At 57.1% G+C, this 22,695-nt stretch overlaps 6 protein-coding genes across 6 annotated transcripts; 3 read left to right on the plus strand and 3 right to left on the minus strand.

Moving 5' to 3' along the window:
* Positions 1–949: 949 nt before the first annotated feature.
* CHGG_00883 (uncharacterized protein) lies at positions 950–2,920 on the plus strand (the record flags this gene model as incomplete). Its single annotated transcript, XM_001220103.1, has 2 exons — positions 950–1,094; positions 1,206–2,920. 2 exons carry the CDS (start codon positions 950–952, stop codon positions 2,918–2,920), a joined length of 1,860 nt encoding a protein of 619 aa, XP_001220104.1.
* Positions 2,921–3,463: 543 nt separating this feature from the next.
* On the minus strand, positions 3,464–5,358 carry CHGG_00884 (uncharacterized protein; the record flags this gene model as incomplete). Its single annotated transcript, XM_001220104.1, has 4 exons — positions 3,464–3,570; positions 4,068–4,162; positions 4,228–4,829; positions 4,921–5,358. The coding sequence occupies 4 exons, from the start codon at positions 5,356–5,358 to the stop codon at positions 3,464–3,466; spliced, it is 1,242 nt and encodes a 413-aa protein (XP_001220105.1).
* A 3,303-nt stretch (positions 5,359–8,661) lies between these two features.
* On the minus strand, positions 8,662–12,065 carry CHGG_00885 (uncharacterized protein; the record flags this gene model as incomplete). Its single annotated transcript, XM_001220105.1, has 6 exons — positions 8,662–9,022; positions 9,325–10,184; positions 10,250–10,343; positions 10,481–10,742; positions 10,900–11,032; positions 11,259–12,065. 6 exons carry the CDS (start codon positions 12,063–12,065, stop codon positions 8,662–8,664), a joined length of 2,517 nt encoding a protein of 838 aa, XP_001220106.1.
* Positions 12,066–14,251: 2,186 nt separating this feature from the next.
* CHGG_00886 (uncharacterized protein) lies at positions 14,252–16,036 on the minus strand (the record flags this gene model as incomplete). Its single annotated transcript, XM_001220106.1, has 3 exons — positions 14,252–15,703; positions 15,770–15,853; positions 15,911–16,036. The coding sequence occupies 3 exons, from the start codon at positions 16,034–16,036 to the stop codon at positions 14,252–14,254; spliced, it is 1,662 nt and encodes a 553-aa protein (XP_001220107.1).
* A 2,558-nt stretch (positions 16,037–18,594) lies between these two features.
* Positions 18,595–19,279, plus strand: CHGG_00887 (uncharacterized protein; the record flags this gene model as incomplete). Its single annotated transcript, XM_001220107.1, has 2 exons — positions 18,595–18,960; positions 19,016–19,279. The coding sequence occupies 2 exons, from the start codon at positions 18,595–18,597 to the stop codon at positions 19,277–19,279; spliced, it is 630 nt and encodes a 209-aa protein (XP_001220108.1).
* A 1,049-nt stretch (positions 19,280–20,328) lies between these two features.
* On the plus strand, positions 20,329–21,949 carry CHGG_00888 (uncharacterized protein; the record flags this gene model as incomplete). Its single annotated transcript, XM_001220108.1, has 2 exons — positions 20,329–20,709; positions 20,762–21,949. 2 exons carry the CDS (start codon positions 20,329–20,331, stop codon positions 21,947–21,949), a joined length of 1,569 nt encoding a protein of 522 aa, XP_001220109.1.
* Positions 21,950–22,695: the final 746 nt, after the last annotated feature.

Genomic DNA, 22,695 nt, shown 5'->3' on the forward strand with positions numbered 1-22,695 from the left:
CTGAACCTCACGTCATATTCAGGATCCACCAAACGGCTTTCCGGACGAGGAAATGCATCTCATTAGTTATTGCAATGTAACTCAACTGAAACCCCGAGCTGAAATGCGAGGCGTAAGCCGCCGTCTCATCTTTGTTATCCTTTTTTTTGTTTCTTCAGACCAACGCGTCGTTGTCCCCGAGGCCGCCCATAAATCGGCCTCTGCTGCCTTAATGAATGGTCGGTCTCGTCGTCGCAGGATCTGCGTCAGCTTTCCGTCTCGCGGCCCGTTTCAATGTTGCCCTGCAAACGCGGGGGACACGGAATCTGGGTGACATGTTTGAGTGTAAAGATGTGATGTGGATATGGACGAGCGTCGAGATGTTTATTGTTAACTCTATCTAGCATGAAGTCGTCGATATCACATTCTGGGGAGGCAGGTAGCTAATAACCAAACGAAGAATTGAGCAACAAGGGGTTTCACCGCCACGACTGGGATGTTCTGCTCTGTCGAGGAGTTACCCAATACGGATACCTCAAGTACCATGTACATGACCGACCCCTGCCAGCCCTGCAAATACACCTGGCTGACCCCCGTCTTACAACTTCGCGCTCGGTGTTGCTTGTTTCTCACCACCAACCCAACCGACATATTTTCTTTCTCCCCCATTTGTTGGCTGCCATACAGCCAGCCACGGCGTTGTTTCTGGCCGGCCGCCTTCACCACCCTCCTTTCCGCAAGGTGCCTCTTCTTTTCTTGAATTCCCATCTTTGTTTCATTAATAACTATTGTCGCCTAGCCGTGAGATCGGCCCTCGGTGATCTTCGTATCTCCTTCCTAAAAAATCTCATTTTAGCACATTTCACCTGAGGAAGCGTTCGACTTTGGTCCATATCGGTGCTTCATACAAACCACAAAATTCCATGCGGGTTTTGCTGGCCACCAAAATAAAATAAACTACCTCCTCACCATGCATCTCAACGCCCTTCTTCCGCTCGCTCTCCTCCCCCTTTCCACATCCGCCGAGCCCATTAGGGTACCATCGCAGAACAATGAAACTCGCCATCAGCGCCCGCGCCCGCCCCGACGCGCCGAGCGGTTATGCCCCGGCTCACGTAGATTGCCCCAAGGAGAAGCCCACGATCCGGCGTGCCGACACGCTCTCCAAAAGCGAGACTGACTGGCTAGCGAAACGACGCCCGCTCACCGTCGACTCCATGATCCAGTTCTTGGAGCGGGCTCAACATCGAGGGCTTCGACGCCGAGGCCTACATCAACCGGGTTCGCTTCGGATGTCAAGAACCTTCCTAACATTCGGCATCGCTGGTTTCGGGCGGCGGCTACCGCGCTCTTGAAGAATGGCGCCGGCTTTATCTCCGCCGCCGACATCCGCATCCTCGGCTTCTCCGGCAAAGGTGGGCTTTGCGGCCTCCTCCAGGCCAGCACCTATCTGTCTGGTCTATCCGGCGGCGGATGGCTGGTCAGCAGTATCTATGCTAACAACTTCACCACCGTCGAGACCCTGCGGAAGGGGAGGGAGGACAGCAGCATCTGGCGGTTCGACAACTCCATCTTCACGGGGCCCGACCTGTCCGGCATCTTCGACACCCCGCGGTACTGGGCCAAGGTCGCCAGCCAGGTGAGCGACAAGGACGATGCCGGCTTCGAGACGTCCATCACCGACTACTGGGGCCGGGCGCTGGCCTGGCAGCTGATCGACGCGCCCGAGGGCGGGCCGTCGTACACCTTCTCCAGCATCGCCGACGACGAGGAGTTCTCCAACGCGCGCGCGCCCTTCCCCATCCTGGTGGCCGACGGCCGGGCGCCCGGCGAGAAGATCATCTCGCTCAACGCGACCGTGTACGAGTTCAACCCGTACGAGATGGGCTCCTGGGACCCGACCACCTTCGGCTTCGCGCCCATGCGCTATCTCGCCTCCAACTTCTCCAACGGCGTCGTCCCGCGCGACGGCAAGTGCGTGCGCGGCTTCGACTCGCTCAGCTACATCTTCGGCACCAGCAGCTCGCTCTTCAACGCCTTCCTCCTGCAGAACATCTCCAGCGTCGAGGGCGTGCCCGACTTCCTCATCGACGCCGGCACCTCGGTCCTCAAGGGCCTCGACGCCGACAAGAACGACATCGCCCAGTACGTGCCCAACCCCTTCCTCGGCTGGAACAAGGGCAGCAACCCGACAGCGGGCACCTCGGAGCTCGACCTCGTCGACGGCGGCATGGACCTGCAAAACATCCCGCTCCACCCCTTAATCCAGCCCTTCCGCTCCGTCGACGTCATCTTCGCGGTCGACTCCTCCGCCGACACGACCTACGCCTGGCCCAACGGCACGGCCATGCGCGCCAGCTTCGACCGCGTCCGCGGCAGCATCGCCAACGGCACGCTGTTCCCGGCCGTCCCGGACGACAAGACCTTCCTGGCGCAGGGGCTCAACAGCCGGCCGACCTTCTTCGGCTGCGACGCCGCCAACTTCACCCTCGCGCAGGGCCAGACCGCGCCGCCGCTGATCGTCTACGTGCCCAACGCGCCCTACACGGCCATGTCCAACGTGACGACCTTCACGCCCTCCTACACGCTGCCCGAGCGCGACGGCATCATTCGCAACGGGTACGACGCGGCGACCCAGGGCAACGGCACGCTGGACACTCGGTGGCAGACCTGCGTGGCCTGCGCCGTCATGAGCCGCAGCTGGACGCGCACCGAGACCGCCGTGCCTGCGGTTTGCAATTCTTGCTTTGAGCGTTACTGCTGGAACGGGACGCTGGCTGATGCTAGTGTTGCTATTGCTTCGGGTGGCGGTGGCGCCGAGTACGAGCCTACCTTCAAGATTGGGAATGGGAACTCGGATGAGTCGGCCGGTGTGAAGGTCGTGGGGAGGTCGGCCTGGGCTTTGATGGTTGGCTTGGTTGCCGCGGTGGCTGTTTTGTAAGGGAGGAAGGGGTAGATATTTCAGGGGGCGGCTTCTTTCTCTTCTTGGCTGTTGCATGTACTACTAGTCTTTTGTAGGGTTGAACACGGGGTAGAATGATACCATTAGATGCGGGTTGAATTTAGGGGTTTTCTAATCTTCCTTCCGTCGTCCTGTCTGTCCACCTTTTAGAAGGGATGACCCGAATCAGTACGACGGCTTAAATGGTGACTAAAATGGGTTGAGTTCTCCTTGTGTCGCACATCAACCACCCTTTCTTTCCCACACCGCAAAGCACGGGCGATGGCCTTGTTTCTGCCTCTGGCCACAACGGGCTCATCAGATACAATCTTCCTCGACACTCGGCTCCATTCCCCATTCCACTTCCAAGGAAACCCTAACAGCGGCTCAGATCCCAAGATAGATCTCTCTCTTCGATGACTCTATTAGATGCAGGGATGCGTCGTCATAAGGTCGTTGAAATGAGGACACCAACTGAGATCGCGCAACGCCGAAATAGATCATGCGGGAAAGAAACACGACTCGTCAGAGTCTGGAGAAACGTTACAGGCAGTCTGTGTCCGTCGGCCTAGCGGCGAGGCACTCGTCAATGTGCCAGTTTGTACCAATTCCTAGCAGTAACGCCGCGCGAGGTGGTCGCTCGGTCGCTGCTGTCATCGAAACGTATCGCGATAGGGGCCATCCACCCTCGCTTCTGTGATACCCCCGGGCATCATGCGGAGCCATTCAGCCCAGCTGTCCATGTTAAACGGTTCATCCGTCAGTCGGAACGTTATGCTAATTTGCGCCCCGCTCGACAGAGCACGAGGGACTTCGCCATGCTGCAGCGGGGCTAACAGTATCGACGGCAGGGTTTTCGTGCCGGAAAGCTGCATGCTTAGCGGCGTGGGGAACCTCACAACGGCCTCCTTCTCTGGGTTTTGTTCCCGTATTATCTCAGGGTACAGCGAGAGCAGCCTGGCGTGGAGTTCGGCGGAAGAAAACGGTTCTCTATACGGTTGAGCAGCCCTCTTTCGCAGCTGGTCTGTCACCGCGCGAGTGAAAGCGCTTCTACCAAGATGTTCGACGTGATCCTCGCCCGCGGACGCCGCGATTAACTCCAACATGCCTGACCGCCGCGACGCTGTGTGCGTGGGGTAATACGCACAATCCATGAGGAGGAGAGCGTCTGAGCGGGCATTTTCGAAAAACGACTGAATGCCGCTCCATCGGATGGCCGAGGCAGGGTCGGCGTGCTTGGAGCTGGTACCTAAGAGTGAGCCTGCGCACGGACAAGAATATGTTGCGAATTAGATCACGGTACCAACCTTGCGAGAAGCATCTCCCGGTCACTGTCCAAGTAGCTATACCCAGTATAATGAAATATCCTTAGACAGTCGCGCTGGTTGTGATCCGCGATGAAGTCTGCGACCGCCTGGGATAACCACAGCCAGGGAGTCCTCGACTCCTCCGTCGATGTCGGAATCGTCTTAATGTGAACGGTGTAGTGATAGTTTTCGTGGAATGTCTTAGCTAGATCGTTGAGAGCACTCTGAGCCCCGGCGTCCTCGTCGTCCTGCCACCGGACCATGAGAACCGAGACGTTGGCATAACGACTGCGGAAAGGGCTTTCTAGAATCCGATCGGCACTTCCTTGGAGGTCCGCTCTAAAGTTATCGAATCCGGGGAGGGGCGGCAGGTTGACGTGCTTGTCAGCGCGTGGGCCAGACGGAAGAGGGGTCCTGATGCGTGACTCGTTTAAGGACGGCTGGGGGTGCTGTTGTGTGGGGGAAGTATCTATGTCCATGTCCCGGGAGTCCTGAGAAAACGACGCTCTCGTGTTCAGCGGCGCAGGACTGATTTGAGGCCCTATTATTGGAGAGAGCCCTTGGGAGGAGGCCTCATGTGACCTGAACCTCTTCGCAGCGTCCTCCCATGTCATATTATGGTGGTTAGGGTGGCACTGGATGATCTGTGAGCCGGAAGACCGGGGCAGGATTGATTTAAGAGCGTGGACTCACTGCAACTCTCCTCCGGCGACAGTCAGAGCAAGCACCCATCTTCCTGATTAAGTGGGCGCGCTCGCGCTGAACGGCCGTCAGGGGGCCGGTCCGACGCCGACTTGCACGGCGCTGTGGGGTCACATTACTTCCGTCCCTGGCAGAAAAGACAGCTTGGGCGGCGAAGGTAGTAGGCGACGAAGCTACGCTGCTGTACGGAGTCCCAGGTGTATCTTCCGTACCGAGCGTTGTCGAGTTCCCGAGGGTTGCTGAAGTCGATATCGACGAGCTAGTGTCTTTCCGCACCGGCGGAGAGGCGCCGTCCGGTTGTAGGACATTGTCCTCGGAGATGGCGTTCAGAGTCAGATGGGCGTCGGGGCTTGCAGGCAAGCGTGACACAGGGCGCAAATCGTCACTAGTGTTGGGCGAGGCCTCAGTCAAGCTGGAAGCCGGATGCATACTGAGACCGCGGGTTGTTCAGAGTTCCAGACAAATACAAAATCCCATAGTCGACCGCGAAGTCAGCTAGTCGAAAGTCGATTTTGGCCGCTTCCCTATCTGATGGCTTCGGCTAGACACTCGATGCCCCAACGTGCCGGCTCGGTCCGCACCTGCACCTGTTGGGGTTGTAATTGTAAACTGTGCGGGATATCCACAACTCCAAAATAGACGCGGGCGAATGCGTTCCCCTGAAACGCCAGACCTGCTGGCAAGCGATGCTTTGGTGACAACAAAACAAGTATTATCCAGGGGCGAGGAGGAGCCTTGGAAAGTGCAGTTGGGCAAGCCCACACACCAACGAGATAGAAATGGAGGGTTCGAGGCCGACAATGTGGTACGCCGGAAGCTGTTCCGCAGCGCTTTTGACCGAAGGGCCGAGTCCGGAGGAACGTAGAATAGCGGAGCGAGGGTAGCCGTGGGCAGGTCGGGTGGATGGGGGATAAAGAGGGCCCGGGAAAGTACAGAAACAATGCTGATACAAGGCAGTAATTTGATAATGCAGCCGTCACGACGCCCCGTCGAAATCATGTACGGACAAGGTACAGGATATTAGGTAGGTTAGGTGTAGGTGACCGAGGGGAATGATGGAGGACTCAAAAACTTGAACTAAAGATTGAACAAGGTCGCTCAGAAGAACCAATGGCTCCTTCATCCAAAGAAAGCAGGAGGTCAGGGTTTGCTTCTTATTAGCGCGGCAGGCGGGTGAAGTCAGAAAAGAGCGTCTGAGACGGGAGCAGCAGGTGCGGGCGGCAAGGCATTGATAGGTGAGGCCGGCCGTCGTTTTTCTGTAACCCCGGGCCCGACTCCGGCACGGTTTCTTTTTCTTCCTTTTCCAGAATTAATTTCACCCGCGGTATGCTCCCTCGCTTGTTGGAGGCTCAATTCAGGCAAGCCTAAAGTCCGTTTGTCCCTGGGAAGTGCCCAACGAGAACCACGTCCACGTGGACCCTGCCATCGCTCACCGCAGACCGACCCAGTGGAGTGCATCTTTCTTCCCGAACCCCCTCTCTGCCCACTCTCCCCCGTGCTGCCGTAGACCCGCCTCGATCTCCCCATCCGCCTTTGGCTCGAGACTAGCTGCAGCAGCAGGTACATGGCGGTCCTTTGCAGCAACGTCAATCCTTTGTAACTGTGCAGCTTTTCATTGGGTTCGGCTTGCCGCCCTCCATCAGAAAGCCTGCAACACCAAATGCTGATCGCGGTATTTTACACTCACTTACCGTGCAGGGAACTCCCGTGGGCGCCCAACACTTTGTCTCAGAAACCCCCACGCTCCCATTGAACCCCCTCGGTGACCCTTGCACACAGCATGGACCCTAACCCCCGTACACCGAGGTCATGTGATGAAGCCTGGATTTCGAGGGCAGATTACAGCTTTACGTAACGTGAACACACCTTGCAAGCACCAATCGGGGACGGTGACATGGGCCCAATACCGAGCTGGCCGGCCCTGTCACCAGCCTCACCGCGATTTTGCTACCCGATTGGCTCTCCGAGGAGCTAGTCACCGGCTCCACAAGCCGCCTTCCACCACCGGGCAGGCCGGGGGCTCTTCGGTCTGGCGTGTGTGCCAGCGCGTTGATGAAGTTCCCGAACGCGGAATTGGGAACGCCACAGTTCGCTCGTCACCGTGCCGAATCTGAGCCGTTTGATTGCACACCGATCCCGTCCAAGAAGGTAGTTTTCAGGCCCATAGCCCACCGCCGAGGCTCAAAGCAGACAGCCCGAGAGGAGAGGAAAGGGAGGGAAGGGAAGGAGAGGAGACAATCGCCTCGGATAGGTTGTCCGGAATGGAGGTTGCGCTGTTGACGGGGGGTTCGGCGCGGGATGATCTGGGGGAAACCACCGTCCCGAGGTGAGGCGTGTGCGGACTGAGGCCAACCCGGGGCCCCTTTTTCTCGATATCGTCGACTGCCCGCGTGTTCGGCAAGACCGAATTGGTCCATTCCTGCTCGCTTTGGGGTTGTGCCGATTTGCAGCCACTCATCGGGAGAGTTCACCGACACGTCGCTCCTCGGTAGCCGCTTCCAAAACAAACTCCCTGCAGCGCCGCAAGCCTCGCACTGGCAGAGTTCGCGATTTTGCAGCTCACCCCACCATCATGCGCGAACCTCAAATCGTGGGGCAGTAGAAAGAGAGGATGGAATTGGAATCTTGGGTTCTGTCTGCCCTCTCCCCCCCATCCTCGTCCTATCAGGAACTGGGGGGTGGGTTTGACACCCCCTCCCGAACCATCGGAGGTCCCGCCTATCTCGCGGTCTCGGGCAGGAACGATGGCCAGTTGGAAGGAGCTCACCACAATGGAATTGGGGGAAGGGACCGGGCTCGCAGACTCGCAGCCTCAACTGCACTTTCCCCACGCACTCGTCCTCCCCTTAGTGGCTCCTTTCATCTCCTCGTTTTATGCATTGCTACCTGTGCAACCAAACTCTTCTCACAGCGGCCCAATCAGCCTGGCGTGCAACGTCTGGGCTCTGGTTATTGCTTCTTGCCTCCCCACTCCGATCACTCTCGCCCTTCAATATCTGGCTGACATAGCTCTCCAGCCGATCTTAACCAGACACACGACACGCTCCGGTGCGGCCCGCGGGGAGCGTGATGGAGCCACAGAAACAAAGCATGTCAACCCGCCGTTACATTGTGTTTCCCCAGGCTCACCCCGCTGTTCCCCGGTGAACACGCAACCTCGGCCATGTCGCAATCGGCTGGTATGCCCAATGGTTGACAACATTCGGCAGCGAGGACCCAAAACAGCACTTTCAGCCAAGCGCCTCCTCCTTGGTGGTCACTGTGATCACTGTGATCAAGGTCAAGCAGACCGGCCAAGGGCCAAGCCCATGCAGGACGGCTGGGTGGGAGACATTGCCAACGAAGCTCCTGAGGTTTGAGGCACAATGAAGGCCCGCATCTTCATCATTCGTTCCCGCACGTCACGATAAGTTGTTGCAGCATGCGCGCAACTCCTGCATCGACAAACGGAGGGGACCCCCCAGGCCTTATTGGGTCCGTCGGGCAGAGAGTCCCATACCCCTCTAACACCAACCACTGAGGCTCTGTCTTGAACACACTGGACGCTTCGGGACGCAGGAGAGCACGAAACTCCGGACTCGAGTGGACCCGACGAACTCGAGGGCGCGTCGCAACTTATTTGTCGATAAACATATGTGTCATATTCATCATATCACGGCAGATTGCGGTGTTTTCTCTGCAAATTGACGAGCTACAGTTCCGTTTGAGCCGCCATCAGGGTCACCCTCGGGGTTATCCATTTTCCCTCTTGTCTGCTTCCAGACTCCAACCCCTTTCTCCAGGCCGAAACCTGCAGGTGATGGTTTTCAGCTTGCGAGACGTCTCAGCCCTCTCGCCATTGTCAAGGAACATGTTTTCTCGTTCCTCCAAGTATGCTTTTTCATCGGCAGGAATGGCTAGCAGCGCCGCTGTGGACGATCCTTTGAGGATCTTCACATTCCAGACAGCCGTCTGGATCATGATCCCCAATAGGAAACTGACCGAAAGTGCCACCTGAATGGCCAGGAACGCCAGCCAAGCCCACTGGATGTGAACGTAACTCTCGGTTGCAAAAACGGTGCCGCTCGCCGAGGCTGAACTCATGGCACGCATCCTGGAGATACCTTCGAGTTAGCATTGCGCCCGTCTCTACCTGGTACCTTCCGACTGCCTGGAGCTCTTCAAAAGTCGACATAATACTGGGCAAGCCAACCACTACATGGAATACGCTGCCCGTTGCATCGCCACCAGCACAAGGGGGATGGGACGATGGGACGCAAACAGGAGTTGGGGGTCGAGAGGAATCGTGACAGGGCAAACAGAAAAAGGATCAGGGGGGCCGTAAGCCTAAGAAAATCCACTTGCATGTTAGTCAAGCTGGCGGCCACGTTGGCGGTCAGGTTCCCAACCACAGACCGCATCCCGTCGTCGTCAGACGGCTCGCGCTGGAACATGGCGAGCCCGAGGGCCTCGCTGGTGGCTGTCTCGCCCCCGATCGACTTCCCATACCAATGGGAATACACGCCGGAAAAGACCGACAGGATATAGCCGTTCAAGAACCTCACATCCTCTCTCTTTACTGAGTACACGCCGTCAGTGTTGGCCGAGCGAAGAAACACTCGCGGTGGCGAGGACGATTCGTGGCGGACATTGACGATCGAATTGCCCGACCCGTCTTCCGCGGCGAGCGTGGACGAGTGTACTACCCTACTTGTTGCCACGCCGCGGGAGGTCGACGCCTCGTACGTATTGACACAGAAGTGTAGCAGGACCTCGGCGGCACGGAACACAGCCCTTGACGAGTCGGACCCGGTGTTTGAGGTCTCGTTGGTATAAACAAGGAAGAAGTTTGCGATGGCGCTCGACACCCTGCCGTCCTGGTCTGAGAAGGCTAAACTTGTCCGTGCGGGGAGGAAGCCCTCTTGGTCCGTCACCTCGGTGTCACTTTCGGTATTTACCGAGTCATGCGGCCAAGAGATGTTTAGGTTGCAGCTGGCGGTGCTGCCGACCAAATACAAGCCGTTGGGGAGTCGAGCAGCGCGAACGAGCTCATCGTTGGCGTCTCCCAGCGACACGCCTAGGTTCCGTGGCCTGGACTGGTTGGAAATGGTGAGCCTGTCGGATATGTCGGCCACAGCGGCGCAAACGGCCAGCGAGCTGAAATTCTGCCATTGGCAGTTACCAGAGCTGCATAAGGGTTGCAGGGGCGGTACCTCCACGTCGACTGCATGATAGATGCCTGACTGGATCGCTTGCCTCTCTCGGGTGTCGAGGTACTCTGGTAGGTTGGCGCCAGGTCAGCACCCACGGTTTGAGAGGGCTGAGACAGTGGTCAACTCACCGTACGGCATTGGGTGGGAGTATGATTCGCTCCTGGGGATGGCTGCCGTGCCGCTCCCTGCCTCAAAATCTCGAGTGGGATAGGTGATGGCGCCCTGCGTGAGCGGGGAGAGCAGAAAACCACTCATGAGTGCTACGGCTGCAGACATTCCGAGTGCCCTTTGAACAATCGATCAGCACATGGAACCAACCCAAGTGACGCAAACAACCCGAGGGGCGAGGGTATTCATACCTTCCTTTTCGTTTGCAAAGCAGCACGGCGCTGCTCACAGGCCCACGCCGCGCATTCTCAAAGGTTTGGAAATCAGCCAACGGCTTCTCGCTCCGAGCAAACGAGTTCCACTTCAGCTGCGAGAGCCCTTCGGTCAGGGGCACGGCCAACGCAACCTGGCATATCGCCGTCAGAAAAGCCACTACCGTGTTCAACGAAACGGTCAATGGCCAGTCCGTCAAGCCCCGCCCGTCAAAGGTCTTTAGCACCGCAACAATAGCCGCTAGGCACACAATCCCAAGCAGGCAGCCCGATATCTCGGGCAGCCAACGCGCACAATACCGCAAGAATCCACCACACCCCCTCCTCCCATCATCCCCTCGCGCGGGGGTCGGCCGACCAGTCCCCTCCCCATCGACGACCGTCCACAGGCCCATTACCTTTCCTCCGCCGCTTGCGCTGCCGGTCCCATGACCGCCTGGCCTTCGGCCTATTAAGACCTGTGGGAATGGGGGGGAAGGTGTCGGCATGGGGCACGCCGACATCGATCTGCGATTCGTCCTTGGGCTCGGACTCGGTCACCGGGAAGTAGTCGATGTCTTCGTAATGCATAAACGGAGCGCCTCCACTAGTTTGCGCGGCGGAAGGGGCGGTGCGGGTCGTTCCCGGTGGGGGGTTGGTGGGTATTATTAAGGGGGGTTAAGTGAGTCGGGGTTTGTTGTTGGGTCTGTGTTTGCTGCCATGGTGTGGATGTAGCGGCGGATGCCGCGGGTGTGATTTCGGTATATGTATTGGCGACTCGGTGGCCCGGGATCAGGACGGCTGGGACGGGCAGCGAAGGCGGGGCATTAGAAGCAGTAGCAGTAGCGGCCGAAGTCGGGGCGGAAGTTCGCACCGGCGCTGGGCCATAGGACGTCCGGACGGGCCATCGGCCTGACTCGGCCTCGCGGGCGCGCGCCTCGTTGAGTTCCTGCATGTCCCGGCTGCCGCGCCAGTGCGGTGGCGCAGGGTAGGGGATGTCGGCCTCGTCAGGGCTCGTTTGCCAGAGCGCAGGTGCTACTCCCATCACGCCGGCGGAGCGGGAGTTGTCATCGACGGTTCCGGTTGCCGTCGTCGTGTGCGGAACCCCCTGCGCCTGTACATGCGATGGTACCTGACCGTGCCACAACCCGGCTTGTCCCCCCTCCACCCCCTGGCCCTGGCCCTGGCCGTCCCAGCCGGCAGTCCCATGCGTTTGCGCCCCGTCTCGGTAGTGCCGCGGCGGCGACGGTGATAGCCCTGCCGGCCCCCGGTAACCGTACGCCTCCTCGTCGTCGTCTTCGTGAATCGAGCTTGCCGGCGACACGGTGAATTTGCCTCCGCTGTTGATCGTGCCCATGCGCTGCAGCATTCGGCTTCGTGTGCTGCTGCTGACCGAGTGTGTTGTACGGGGCGGGTAGCTGAGTTCCGGTGAGACTTGCGCCGGGTCCACGGGGACGGCAGCCGGGCCGCCTACCGGTCTCCGCGCGGGGATGGTGCTTGGTTGCGCGTATATGCTGTTCGGGTAGCCATTTGGAGGGCGGTAGTACCGGTCACCGGGTCCAGGTCCAGGTCCAGGTCCGGACATGGCGGGCAGTGGGTGCTGGCGCGAGGAGGAGGATACACATGCCCGCCGATCGTTAGGAGGCGCTCCGCGACGGAGGAGCCGAGTAGACGAAAGCCAAGTGGGTTTGACTACATGTATAACGCGACTGTCCTAGTCCGGGCACAGCCAGCAGCCCGTTCCGCCCACCTGATTATGACGACGAGGTAAGGCGAAGACTCTGCCCTTTAGCGCGAGAGCAGAATCAAAATTCAGAGTGAAATGGACGAGGAGAATAAAAAAAAAAACCTCGACAAGGTATAAAGCAAGCAAGCTAACGTCGAGGAGCACAGTAAGCAAAGCTCCAGTTCGACGACGACCCTTGACCCTGCCCGGGTTATTAGCTCTTCTGGGCAGCGAAGTGTGGAGGTCGTCCGTCCAGCCTGTACAGTACAAGGAGTTATGTGCATATCCTTCGAGACCCAGTTTGCCCCCCGGAGAGCGATCCCATCACATCGGCCCGCGGGGAAGCGTGTGCGGCTGTGTCTCCCACTGCTGCTTGATGCTCAAGGGGAGGGGAAGGCGTGCCGAGGCCCGGTAGCCGTGACCCGTTTTGGGTACTGTGACCGGTTTCTCCCTCCTTTGCCTTGCACCGTTGTTGGTTTTCTCGGACCCCAACTCCAGCTTCACTGTGGGCAAAAAGCGACCTGCCAGTTTCGGGAAAGACACACTTTGGGAAATGCTGCCGGGTGAAATATATCTCGCACGCGCCCAGGGCCGAGGGTTGGCCGCGCTGACGGCGTGCATATGCTACGCGCGAGCAATACTTCGTTCGTTCCAACGGTACGATTAACCCGCCGACATTGACCATCCTTACATAGTACATCTTTTCTTCAATCCAAGCTCCAAACCAACTCTGTCGGAGCACGTTTCCGCCCTGTGGCTTGCCAGCCGGGACACCACATCCACGCATCTGCAGCTACCCTAGTTTTGGCGTTGGCGGCGCTCTCCACGACACTAGCTCTGTAACTAGCCTCCTAGCGCCCAGTTCAACTTCTCTACCCCACCACACCACACCACACCCCCAGAGAGAGAAAAAGAAGCCGCAGAATCAGAGAACGGGGTCGAATGGCGGCGCAGCAAATGCTGCTGCCTGGGGGGGGGTGGTGTGCGGGTGGGTTGCGGTTGTATCACGGACCGGGATGAAACATGGCGCGGGGAGTGGGGTTTTTCAGAAGAGCTGCTGCACGGGCAAGGGCAAGGGTGCAAAAGGGTCAGATCGATCTTTGCTGGGCGTCTGTGAGGTGTTGTGTGTGTGTGGTGTTGGTTTTGCGCAACGGGAGGGCTGCTTCATCATTGGCTTGTGTAACTGACTGACGAACAGACGAACGAAACGAATGCTTGGATGAAGCGAGCGAGCCAGCGGATGGTTCGGTCGGTTCGTTTGTCTTGTTTGTGTGTTTTGTGTTTTCGTTCCGTTTCGTCATTGATGACTTCGGACGGATCAAACCCCTCATCTCATCTCGTGTGTCCCATCCCATCTCGGGCATTTGCAGCGCTGGGCTATGCACATCTGGCGGGGAGGCGTCTTTTTGTCCGACGGCGGGATCATCCCGTGTCAGCTTTGGCACCACCAACTCCGCATGGAGGGACGCAGAACTTGCGAGTGGGAAGAAATGGGCAGTTGATCAGGGTATTCGAAGACTATCGAGTTGTTAGTGCCTTGGAGTCGCTATATATATAACTAGACAGGAGCTATTTTGAGTTCTGTTATTTTTATGTTACTGGGATTCGCGCGTCAATTGCTTGGTTTTGGTCTGTCAGAAGAGGCGAAACATCCCGCCGCTTTTCGGTCTCGGCCCCCGACTCCGATGTGTGACGTACCCGAGATGCACTACCGCTTCGAGTTTGGTCATGTCGAAAATGAACACTCATAACATGTTGTGTCCAGGCAATTAATTGTCTATTGTTATTCGCTTAAATGTTCCGATAATCATGTTGGTACACAGCCATCCCGAGCCACGGCATGGAAACCCCAGTTTTGATCCAGATACCCTAGAACTCCGTTGTTGCCGACCCCCGGATTGATACCGAGCTGCCCAATCCAAGACGAACCCTTAGCCCCTGAAGCCCCTGAAGCCCCTTTTGAGCCGCCAACAGAATGCTCGCCATGCAACGATGTAGGTTGTACAAAAATATAAAAAAGTGCCGTATGCCCAAGCCGTCAGCTATTAGTGCTCGTGGTCATGCCCATGCCCCTCGGCAGAGTGACTGCTCTCCGGCCGGGAGTGGCTCGGGGAGCAGCAACCGCGGCCGACACAATCATCCACACAGTCCAGCAGACACGCGCCCTCCACGACACTACCACACCTCGACGCTTGCGCAGCGGTCGAGGGGAGTGCCGGCGACGAGGCCGACGCCCCGTCCATGCGCATGGCAGAGTCCAGTTCCCGGGCGTGGGCATGGGCGCGGTCGAGGCAGAATTCGGGCTGGATGGTGGCGCTGTGGATGCCGTACGCGTGCAGACATTTGCGCGCCATCATGGACAGCTCCATGTACTTCTCGCCACCGGCCTCCGAGATGGGGAAAGCGACCTGAATATGCATCGAAGCGACTACCTTGGTGTCAGAGAGCTGCCAGATGTGCACGTGGTGGCAGCTGATGACGCCCGGCAACGCCTGGATGTCCTCGCGCACGTCGTTCAGGTCGATATGCTCGGGCGTGGCCTGCAACAGGATCTTAGACGCTGCGATGGTGAGCGGGATGCAGGAGCGCAGAATGATGAGCGTGATAAAGAGGGACACCGCCGGGTCGGCGTAGTAGCGACCCGGCCAGTCCGTCAGCCAGATGACGAGGGCTGTGATGATGACCCCGACGTTGCCGAGCGCGTCGCCCAAGACGTGCAGCACCATGGCGTTCATACCCATGTCGCCGTGGCTGTGGCCGTGTTTCTTTCCCGATTTCTTCGGTTTATTATGGTTATGTGAGTGGTGAATTTCCGACCCCCGCCGTGCCCGTCTCGCAGGCGATTTTGGGCTGCGGCTAGACTGTGCCGCGCCGTTGTTCTTAAGCAAGGGAGTATCCTCCCGTAGATCCGTATCCTCCACGACAGCCGTCTCGTCTTCACTGTTGCTGTCACCGCTCGATTCGTCGTCTGGTTGGGGGCGGCTGGCAGCGATGATCTCCTGCCGGAAACTGGCGGGATGGATACTCATGTCGCCGATGCTCGTGAGGCGGCCGTGCCGTGTGGCTCCCTGTGCCCGCCGTTCTCTACGGCTGATCCCCTCGGATCCCGACGCTCCGTATCTCGCGACAGCCGCCTCGGGGAAAATGTCGGGTCCGCCCTCGTCGTCGGCGAAATCCTGGTCGGCTAAGTTACCAGCGCGTCCTTCTTCGGCAGCCCGGTCAGCGCCATGGGCATGCGAGTGCCCGTGATCATGACTATGCTCCTCCTCGCCGTGCCCGTGTTCCCCCGGTCCATGTGAATGCCCATGCCCCCCTAATATAACGAACCCGGCCAGGTTTGATGCGAGCCCCAAGCAGCCGACAACCAGGATGAGCTGTGCGTTCCCGATTTCTGGAGGATCGATGAATCGGGTGAGTGCTTCGAGCACGATGGATACGCACAGGGCGATGAGGAATACGGCGTTGAAGAAGGCACCCAAAATCTCGGCGCGGAGCCACTGCAGCGGTCGACGTCAGCAACGGTTCCAATACGATACAGTCTGCGAATTTTGGGAGACACTCACGCCATAAGAAAACTTGTCTGTGGTGGCCTTGCTCGCCACAGAGACCGCCCAAAGGCCAACGAGTAAGGAAATGATATCGTTAAGCTACGGAGAAAGGTCAGTACGGGTAAACATCATTTGGCCAAGGGCAAAGGATCCCACCATGTGGAAGGCATCTGCCATCAATGCCAGGGAATGCACGGCAAACCCAACGCCCAGCTCGAGCAAGAAAAAGACGGTGTCGAGGACGAGCATCACCTTGATGCGCGTCGATTTAGACCACCCCATGCTGGGCGAACAAGAGCGGCTCTCTTTCTGGTCCTATTCCGGGGATTCAAGTCGAGAGTCAAAAGTACAGCCGGTGCGGCGATCCTCTCGGTGACAATGCGTCGGTTTTGAATGGCGGGCAGTACGAATAATGTTGGTGGATGTGTTTGCGGCGCGGCTTGCGGCCGTTGGAGCCTCCGATTTTAGGAATCAGGAGGTCGCCCCCCTCGTGATCCCGCCTTGGCAGATGGGCGCAGGCGCGCAAGCAGTTGATCGCAAGCGAGACAGCTGACTGGTGTTTTGCAGGATCCGCCCCTGTCTTGACCTGTGCTTGGAGCAAAAGTGACGAGAACAAGCAGATTGGCATCCACAAAATTTGAGAAACACGGCTGTCAACCAAACAACGTCAGATTATAGATCTGTTCTAACGCGGGAATTGATCAAGACAAGACAGCCGGGTTATTTGAAAGCATGACATGGCATTGCCGGTTGGGAATTCCAGGTTCGATCAAGTTCGTTTCCAGGCACATTTTGCACGACACGGAAGCGGCAAGTCCCGGTTCCGGTGACATCAGCTGCGTCGGGCCTCTCGACCAGTCGTAGGGCCATGTCCAGTCCCGCATCGTCCCATGAGATCCATGACCCCACAAGTTTGCATACGGCAAACGTGCCGAGCTTGTCGAACGGTCAAACCCTCCAACACCGCCAACTTAAATCCGTCGGACACTCGGGGGCCACTCATCACCATGTGGCCTTTGGCCGCCGATACCGGGTCCGAAGGTGCCAGCGGCCACCTAGTTATATCCCAAGGCATTATGCTTATGTGTACAAATATTACGTTTATGTGTACATACTGCGGCAGGGTTCATAGAGGCTGATTAGTCTCGGCCTGCCGTTGTTACATATTCAAGACCTCTCAGGTTCCAGCCAGTCGCCGCGATTGCCGCGTTTTACATGCCTAAATAACTAAGTAACACTGACCGATACAGCAGGAAAGATGGCACTTCGATCGTTTTTTGGTCCTACCTTTGCTTGAGCGGTGAGCACTCGAGTCACGTCGCACAACTTCCCCACCGTCACGGAACTTTAAGATAGGGTGTAGAGAGTGGTCATGTGAACAACAAATTGCCATCACACTTCTCTTCCGAAGATGAAAAGACAGATGACCCGACGCCATGGTTCACTGTTCCTTATTTCCAAAAAAGTGTCTTAACCCGCAAGGCATCAACATAAAACTTCTGGCACACGTAAATCCTCGAATAGTCGTCTTGAGTCGGGTCATTAATGATGCAGGCGATATCAATGTGTCGGCAACCTGAAAGCACGTTGGAGCCGACTGTTAGCTGGCTTCGCTAATCAACCATCGTATCTCGCATTAGGTAGGCAGGTAGTGGTTATGCGGCTCGACTCTTGCTTGTTGTCAATTTAATCGCTGCATGTAACTCATTCGAATTCCGGTCGCAAAATCAAATAATGAGAGCGCGAGGACCCAACTAACAAGAACAAGTGGACAAAAAACAAACCTTGGACTTGTTCTTCTCTCTGCCAAATCGCCCGGGCATTGCTTTCAGACAGGGTCTCGATGTTTATCAACCCTTGGTTCTCTATCGGGCCTCGCAGGCGTATATCTGACGTTAGCGGATGTAACAAGGACACAATAACGGACGTTAAACCCTAATAGAAAGATTGGCCCGGTTGTAAGTACTGAAGCTCAAAGGCTGGATATAAGGTCAGCGCGCCACCTAGGTAGGTCGGTAATTATGTATTTGCATTATTACTATGCTGGATGGCTCGAATAACACCGTGACAGTCAACTTATGTCGACCTCTGCTTACGGATTGACAACTTCTTGTCTTCTGGCAGATTCGGTGACAGAGATTCAAGATTGGTGGTTTAGTGTCGTCCTGCTCCGGTTTGGTTTCACGTCACAGACGGCTCAAGGTAGTAAGAAGACTCCTAGAGGGTGAAAAAACTCGCGAGTGTACCTACCTGGTAGTTTTTCGATATTGGCGGCGTCCTTGTTAACCGATGGGCTTGAGTTTTAACGGGATACAATACATCGCGATCGAACCTGTTTTTTTCAACTCGAATCTGCCCTCAAGCTTCACATTTAGAGCATAGGAAGTAAAACGACAGGGAGCTCGGATCGATGCTCCGTTGTAGTTAGTCTAGTCTCCACTTCTATTCCTTCTGTCTCGCCGATTTGTAAGCCAACCGCCGGCGACTTACACTGTTACGGAGTTCAATTTGGCCGGACACCCCGTCAACACTAGAAAACGGTCCAGCAGGCGTCTCAGCCGCGTTTAGCGTGCAATGCGCTTTCAAATCATTTCAAAGCGCTTAGAAATGTGACGATACTCGGTGACTTTCTACGCAAGGATGCGAACGACGCTCCGTGACGAAACGGAGCTTCTTAGTTGTAGTGACGACAACAAGTGGAGTTGAAGGACCGCTATATAGATATGGACGACTGCCAGGCGATATTCCATCTCTTGTCTCATCATTAACATCCAGCCAACTACTCTTAGAACAAGCCTCATCCCCGCCTTAGTCCTTTCGACAATACGAACCAAGCCATCATGTCGTCCCTCAGCAATCTCAAGCCCATCAAGATCTGGGGCAAGGGAGGACCCAACCCGCCCAAAGTTGCCATGATCGCTTCTGAGCTGGGAATCCCACACGAGATCGTGGATATCCAATTCAGCGAGCTCAAGAAGCCCGACTTCCTCGCCATCAACCCTAACGGCCGCATGCCTGCCATCCAAGACCCCAACACCGACCTCACGCTTTGGGAGTCGGGCGCCATCGTGGAGTACCTGATCGAGAAGTACGACACGGAGCGCAAGCTCAGCTTCGAGCCGGGCACCAACGAGGCCTACCACGCCAAGCAGTGGCTCTTCTTCCCAGACCACGGGCCAGGGCCCCTACTACGGACAGGCCGTCTGGTTCACCAAGTACCACCCGGAGAAGGTGCAGAGCGCGGTCGACCGGTACGTCAAGGAAATCATACGGGTGACGACGGTGCTGGAGGGCGAGCTCGCGCGGCAGCAGGAGGCGCACGGCAACAAGGAGGGGTTCAGCGGGCCGTGGCTGGTCGGCAACAAGTTGTCGTACGCCGACTTTGCCTTCTACCCGTGGCAGTGGGCCGCCCAGAGGGTCCTGGGCGACGACGGCGAATACAAGATTGCCGATTTCCCGCTCGTGAAAGCATGGCTGGAGAAGCTGAATGCGCGGGAGTCGGTCAAGTACGCGCTACCGGAGTAGGAGCTATCGCGCCCTTCGGAAAGGTGAAAAGAAGGGTGTATATACCTGCATACATGGGCGTAGCGAGCAAGGGGTTGGTTGGCATTTGTTGGGTTCGGGGTTGTTGTTGTTGTTGTTGTTGTTGTTGTTGTTGTTGTAATCCCTGCATCTTGCTTCCAATTTTTAAAAATTCTATTATTGGTTTATCACCCATGGTTCAATCGCATGCTTTACTAGTGAAGATACTGGATCAATCTCTTGAAAATTGTGAGCGATGTGCGATATGTGCGACGTGAGAATTTGGTGGGGACCTGACATTGAAAGCTTGTCTCACCCAAGCTCTCGAGCTGTCAAGATCACCTGACCAGCAGGTACTGAGCTACCTGGACAACTGGATCAGTAAACCGGTGCTTACCAGCCTCAGCCAGCCACCAGCGGAACAGCCACTTTTTCGACAACAGCTTCATTTTTGTTGCCAAAGAGCCAAATCACCACATCGTTGTTGGACGCATGTGTTTGCGAATCAGTGATGTGGGGTAAGGTATGGCAAATGTAGAAATGGAATAGTGGCTGGCCCAACTGCCATCGAATTCCGTACTGTGTAGGTTTTCCCTAATCAGCTCGCCGTACTGTGTAAGTCTTCCCTAATCAGCTCGTCGCACTGTGAAAGTCTCCCATCATCAGCTCACCGTACTGTGTAGATATTCCATAATCAGCCCACCGTATGAACACTGTGTAGCCCCCCATAATCAGCTCGCCGTACTGTGCAGGTCTCCCATAATCAGCTTTCCGTACTGTACAGGCATAATCAGCCCGCCGGTGGCCGAGTGACTAAAATCCCCCAACCACATCAACCACATCAACGCAACCTTCGTTTCATCACCTACTGTACAAATCTTTTGATTCTCATCAGCGACTGGACAAATTTTCAGTACATCTTCTAAGATATATTATTTGTACAATTCACACGTCTCTTGCAACTATCTGTCGACGGTTGCCTCTACCAAACACAATCGCCACCATTCTAGTTGCCACTGCGAGAACACACCTACGCGCCGACTGCCAACACCATGGACCCCGAGCAGTCAAACCCGGACCTCGAGTCCTTCCGGAATCAATGGAAGGCCGAGGTTCAAGCGAAGAAGGTTGCCTTTGGACCTCAAGAACAGCGAACTAGCCCGTCCACTAGTCGAGCCAAGGCGGCCGCACCACGGTCAAAGGGGCCCTTAGCCCAAGAAGAGGAAGAGGACGAGGACGATGATTATGTCCCGTCACAGCCATTTGACGATGCTTTGGAGGACACGCCCGTCCCTTCCCTTCAGACGGGGCATCCCGAGGGCTCGCAACAGGGCGATCCCGTTTCGGCCCTCGACCACTACGAGAAGGCCGTCGAGAGGGAAGCCGTGGGAAAGCTGGGAGACAGCTTGCAGCTGTACCGGAAGGCCTTTAGAGTACGTGTAGAGCCTCGCGCATCAAAGCCGGGTTGTAACTAACGTGATGCAGTTGGACGACACCGTCGACCAAAAGTACAAGGCCAAGCACTTCCCGAGGCCGCCACCTAAGCCGGCACATGCCTCGGCGGTGGCCGCAACGGGGGTGGCCGCAACGGGGGTTAACTCTGCCCCCAAGGCGGTGTCGATGAAGGACCTCATCGCGAGCTTCTCCGCGATGTCCATCATCCCGGCGCCACCCCCGGTCGAAGGGATGCCGCCACCCCCGTGCTGGCTTGCCGATATCCCGGCGGAAATCTTGGTGCACATCCTGCTCCAAGTTGCCCTCGTGGATGTCGGGGCTTTTATGCGGCTGGCCCGGGTGTGCAAGCGCCTGGCTTTCCTCGTCGCCACCGAGAACGGCATTTGGCGACGCCTCTGCCTCGGCAGCGAATTCGGCTTTGGGGGGATGCACCACTACTGGCAGCATCAAGTCTCTTGGGATCCCCTCAGCGACGCTGACCTCGTCGCCGAGGCCACCGAAGGCGAGGCAGCTGCACTCGCGGCGGGAGTTGATACCGCCAGCCCTCCCTCATCCCTCGTCCTGGCCGAGCGCGCCGACCAGCATGCGCGTGAGAGCACCGCGGATACGCTAGCCTTGTTCCGCTCGCTGTACTCGAACTCGTGGCAGCGCATGTTCCGGCAGCGGCCACGAATCCGCTTCAACGGTTGCTACATCAGCACCGTCAACTACACGCGCTCCGGCCAGGCCAGCCACAACCAAGTCACCTGGGCAACGCCGGTCCACATCGTCACCTATTATCGGTACCTGCGCTTCTTCCGCGACGGCTCCGTCATCAGCCTGCTGACCACGTCCGAGCCTGCCGATGTCGTGCGCCACTTGACGCGCGAGGCCCTGGCGCTGCACGCCGGCGGCGCGAGTTCGAACCTACCCACCGCTGTCATGCGTCAAGCGCTGAAGGGCCGGTGGCGGATGGCGAAAGCATCGGGCAACCCCGGGGAGTCGCCGACCAACATCGAGAACGACGTCACTGTCGAGACCGAGGGTGTTAACCAGTACATCTACCGGATGGACCTCGCCCTAGACACGGTGGGAAAGCGCACGCGGAACAACAAGCTCGGATGGAAGGGCTTCTATAGCTACAACCCGCTGACAGACGAATGGGCCGAGTTTACGATGCGCCATAGCAAACCCTTCATTTTCAGCCGGGTGAGGAGCTACGGGGTGCAGGGGGCGTAGTTGGGGTATGATTTGTCGATGAGTGGAGTCAAAGGGCTAGAGCGAAGTCTTCTTTTTCAGCAGGAGTTACGGGGTGAAGCGGGCATAGCGGGGTTCATCTATACCCAGATGAGAGGAGTTAAAAAGGGTCAAAGGAAGCATATATTCGGTTTCATGGTAATGAATATTTGGGCTTAGACTACTTGGTAGATAATTCCAAGGTTGTTCCAACGCTGTGTTATTTCAACTCTTCTTTTGCCAATCAAACCTGTCCCAGCGTATTAAACGAAGAGTTGGTGCGAAAAAGGGGTTCAGGGACGCGGGCAGTGCCAGAGCCTTGGCAAGAAGCTTGTGTCAAAGCTTGTGTCAGCTGTGACTGGCTGGCCAGCTGCGCCTCGGCCGCGGAAGTCGAAAAGTTGCAAGTACTTCGTAACCGCGATTATTTTGCCCAGTGAAGTTGACAGGAGCAACGAAAAACGGAGAGTTCCCACACAACTTCTCTCCGTCCCCGGTCTCCGCCCCCCCTCCTCCGTGCCGTTCTCGTCACCGCGGACTGCCAACGCCGAGTTTCAGTGCCGAACCGCAACCCCAACTTCGTATCGACCAACGACTGCGCCGCCAACGCTGCGTGTCCTTGACCCCTTGACTGGCGGCGGGCCCCCGATTGTCGAGGATTAGTGAGGAACAGCGAGGAGGAGCACCAGAGAAAAGGAGGTCGATTGAGTTTTGTGACCCGAGATCGCGACTGCTCATAAACCGCCGCCGCC

Source organism: Chaetomium globosum, genomic scaffold, assembly GCF_000143365.1.
Source record: "Chaetomium globosum CBS 148.51 scaffold_1 genomic scaffold, whole genome shotgun sequence".
Classification (NCBI taxonomy): Eukaryota; Fungi; Ascomycota; class Sordariomycetes; order Sordariales; family Chaetomiaceae; genus Chaetomium; species Chaetomium globosum.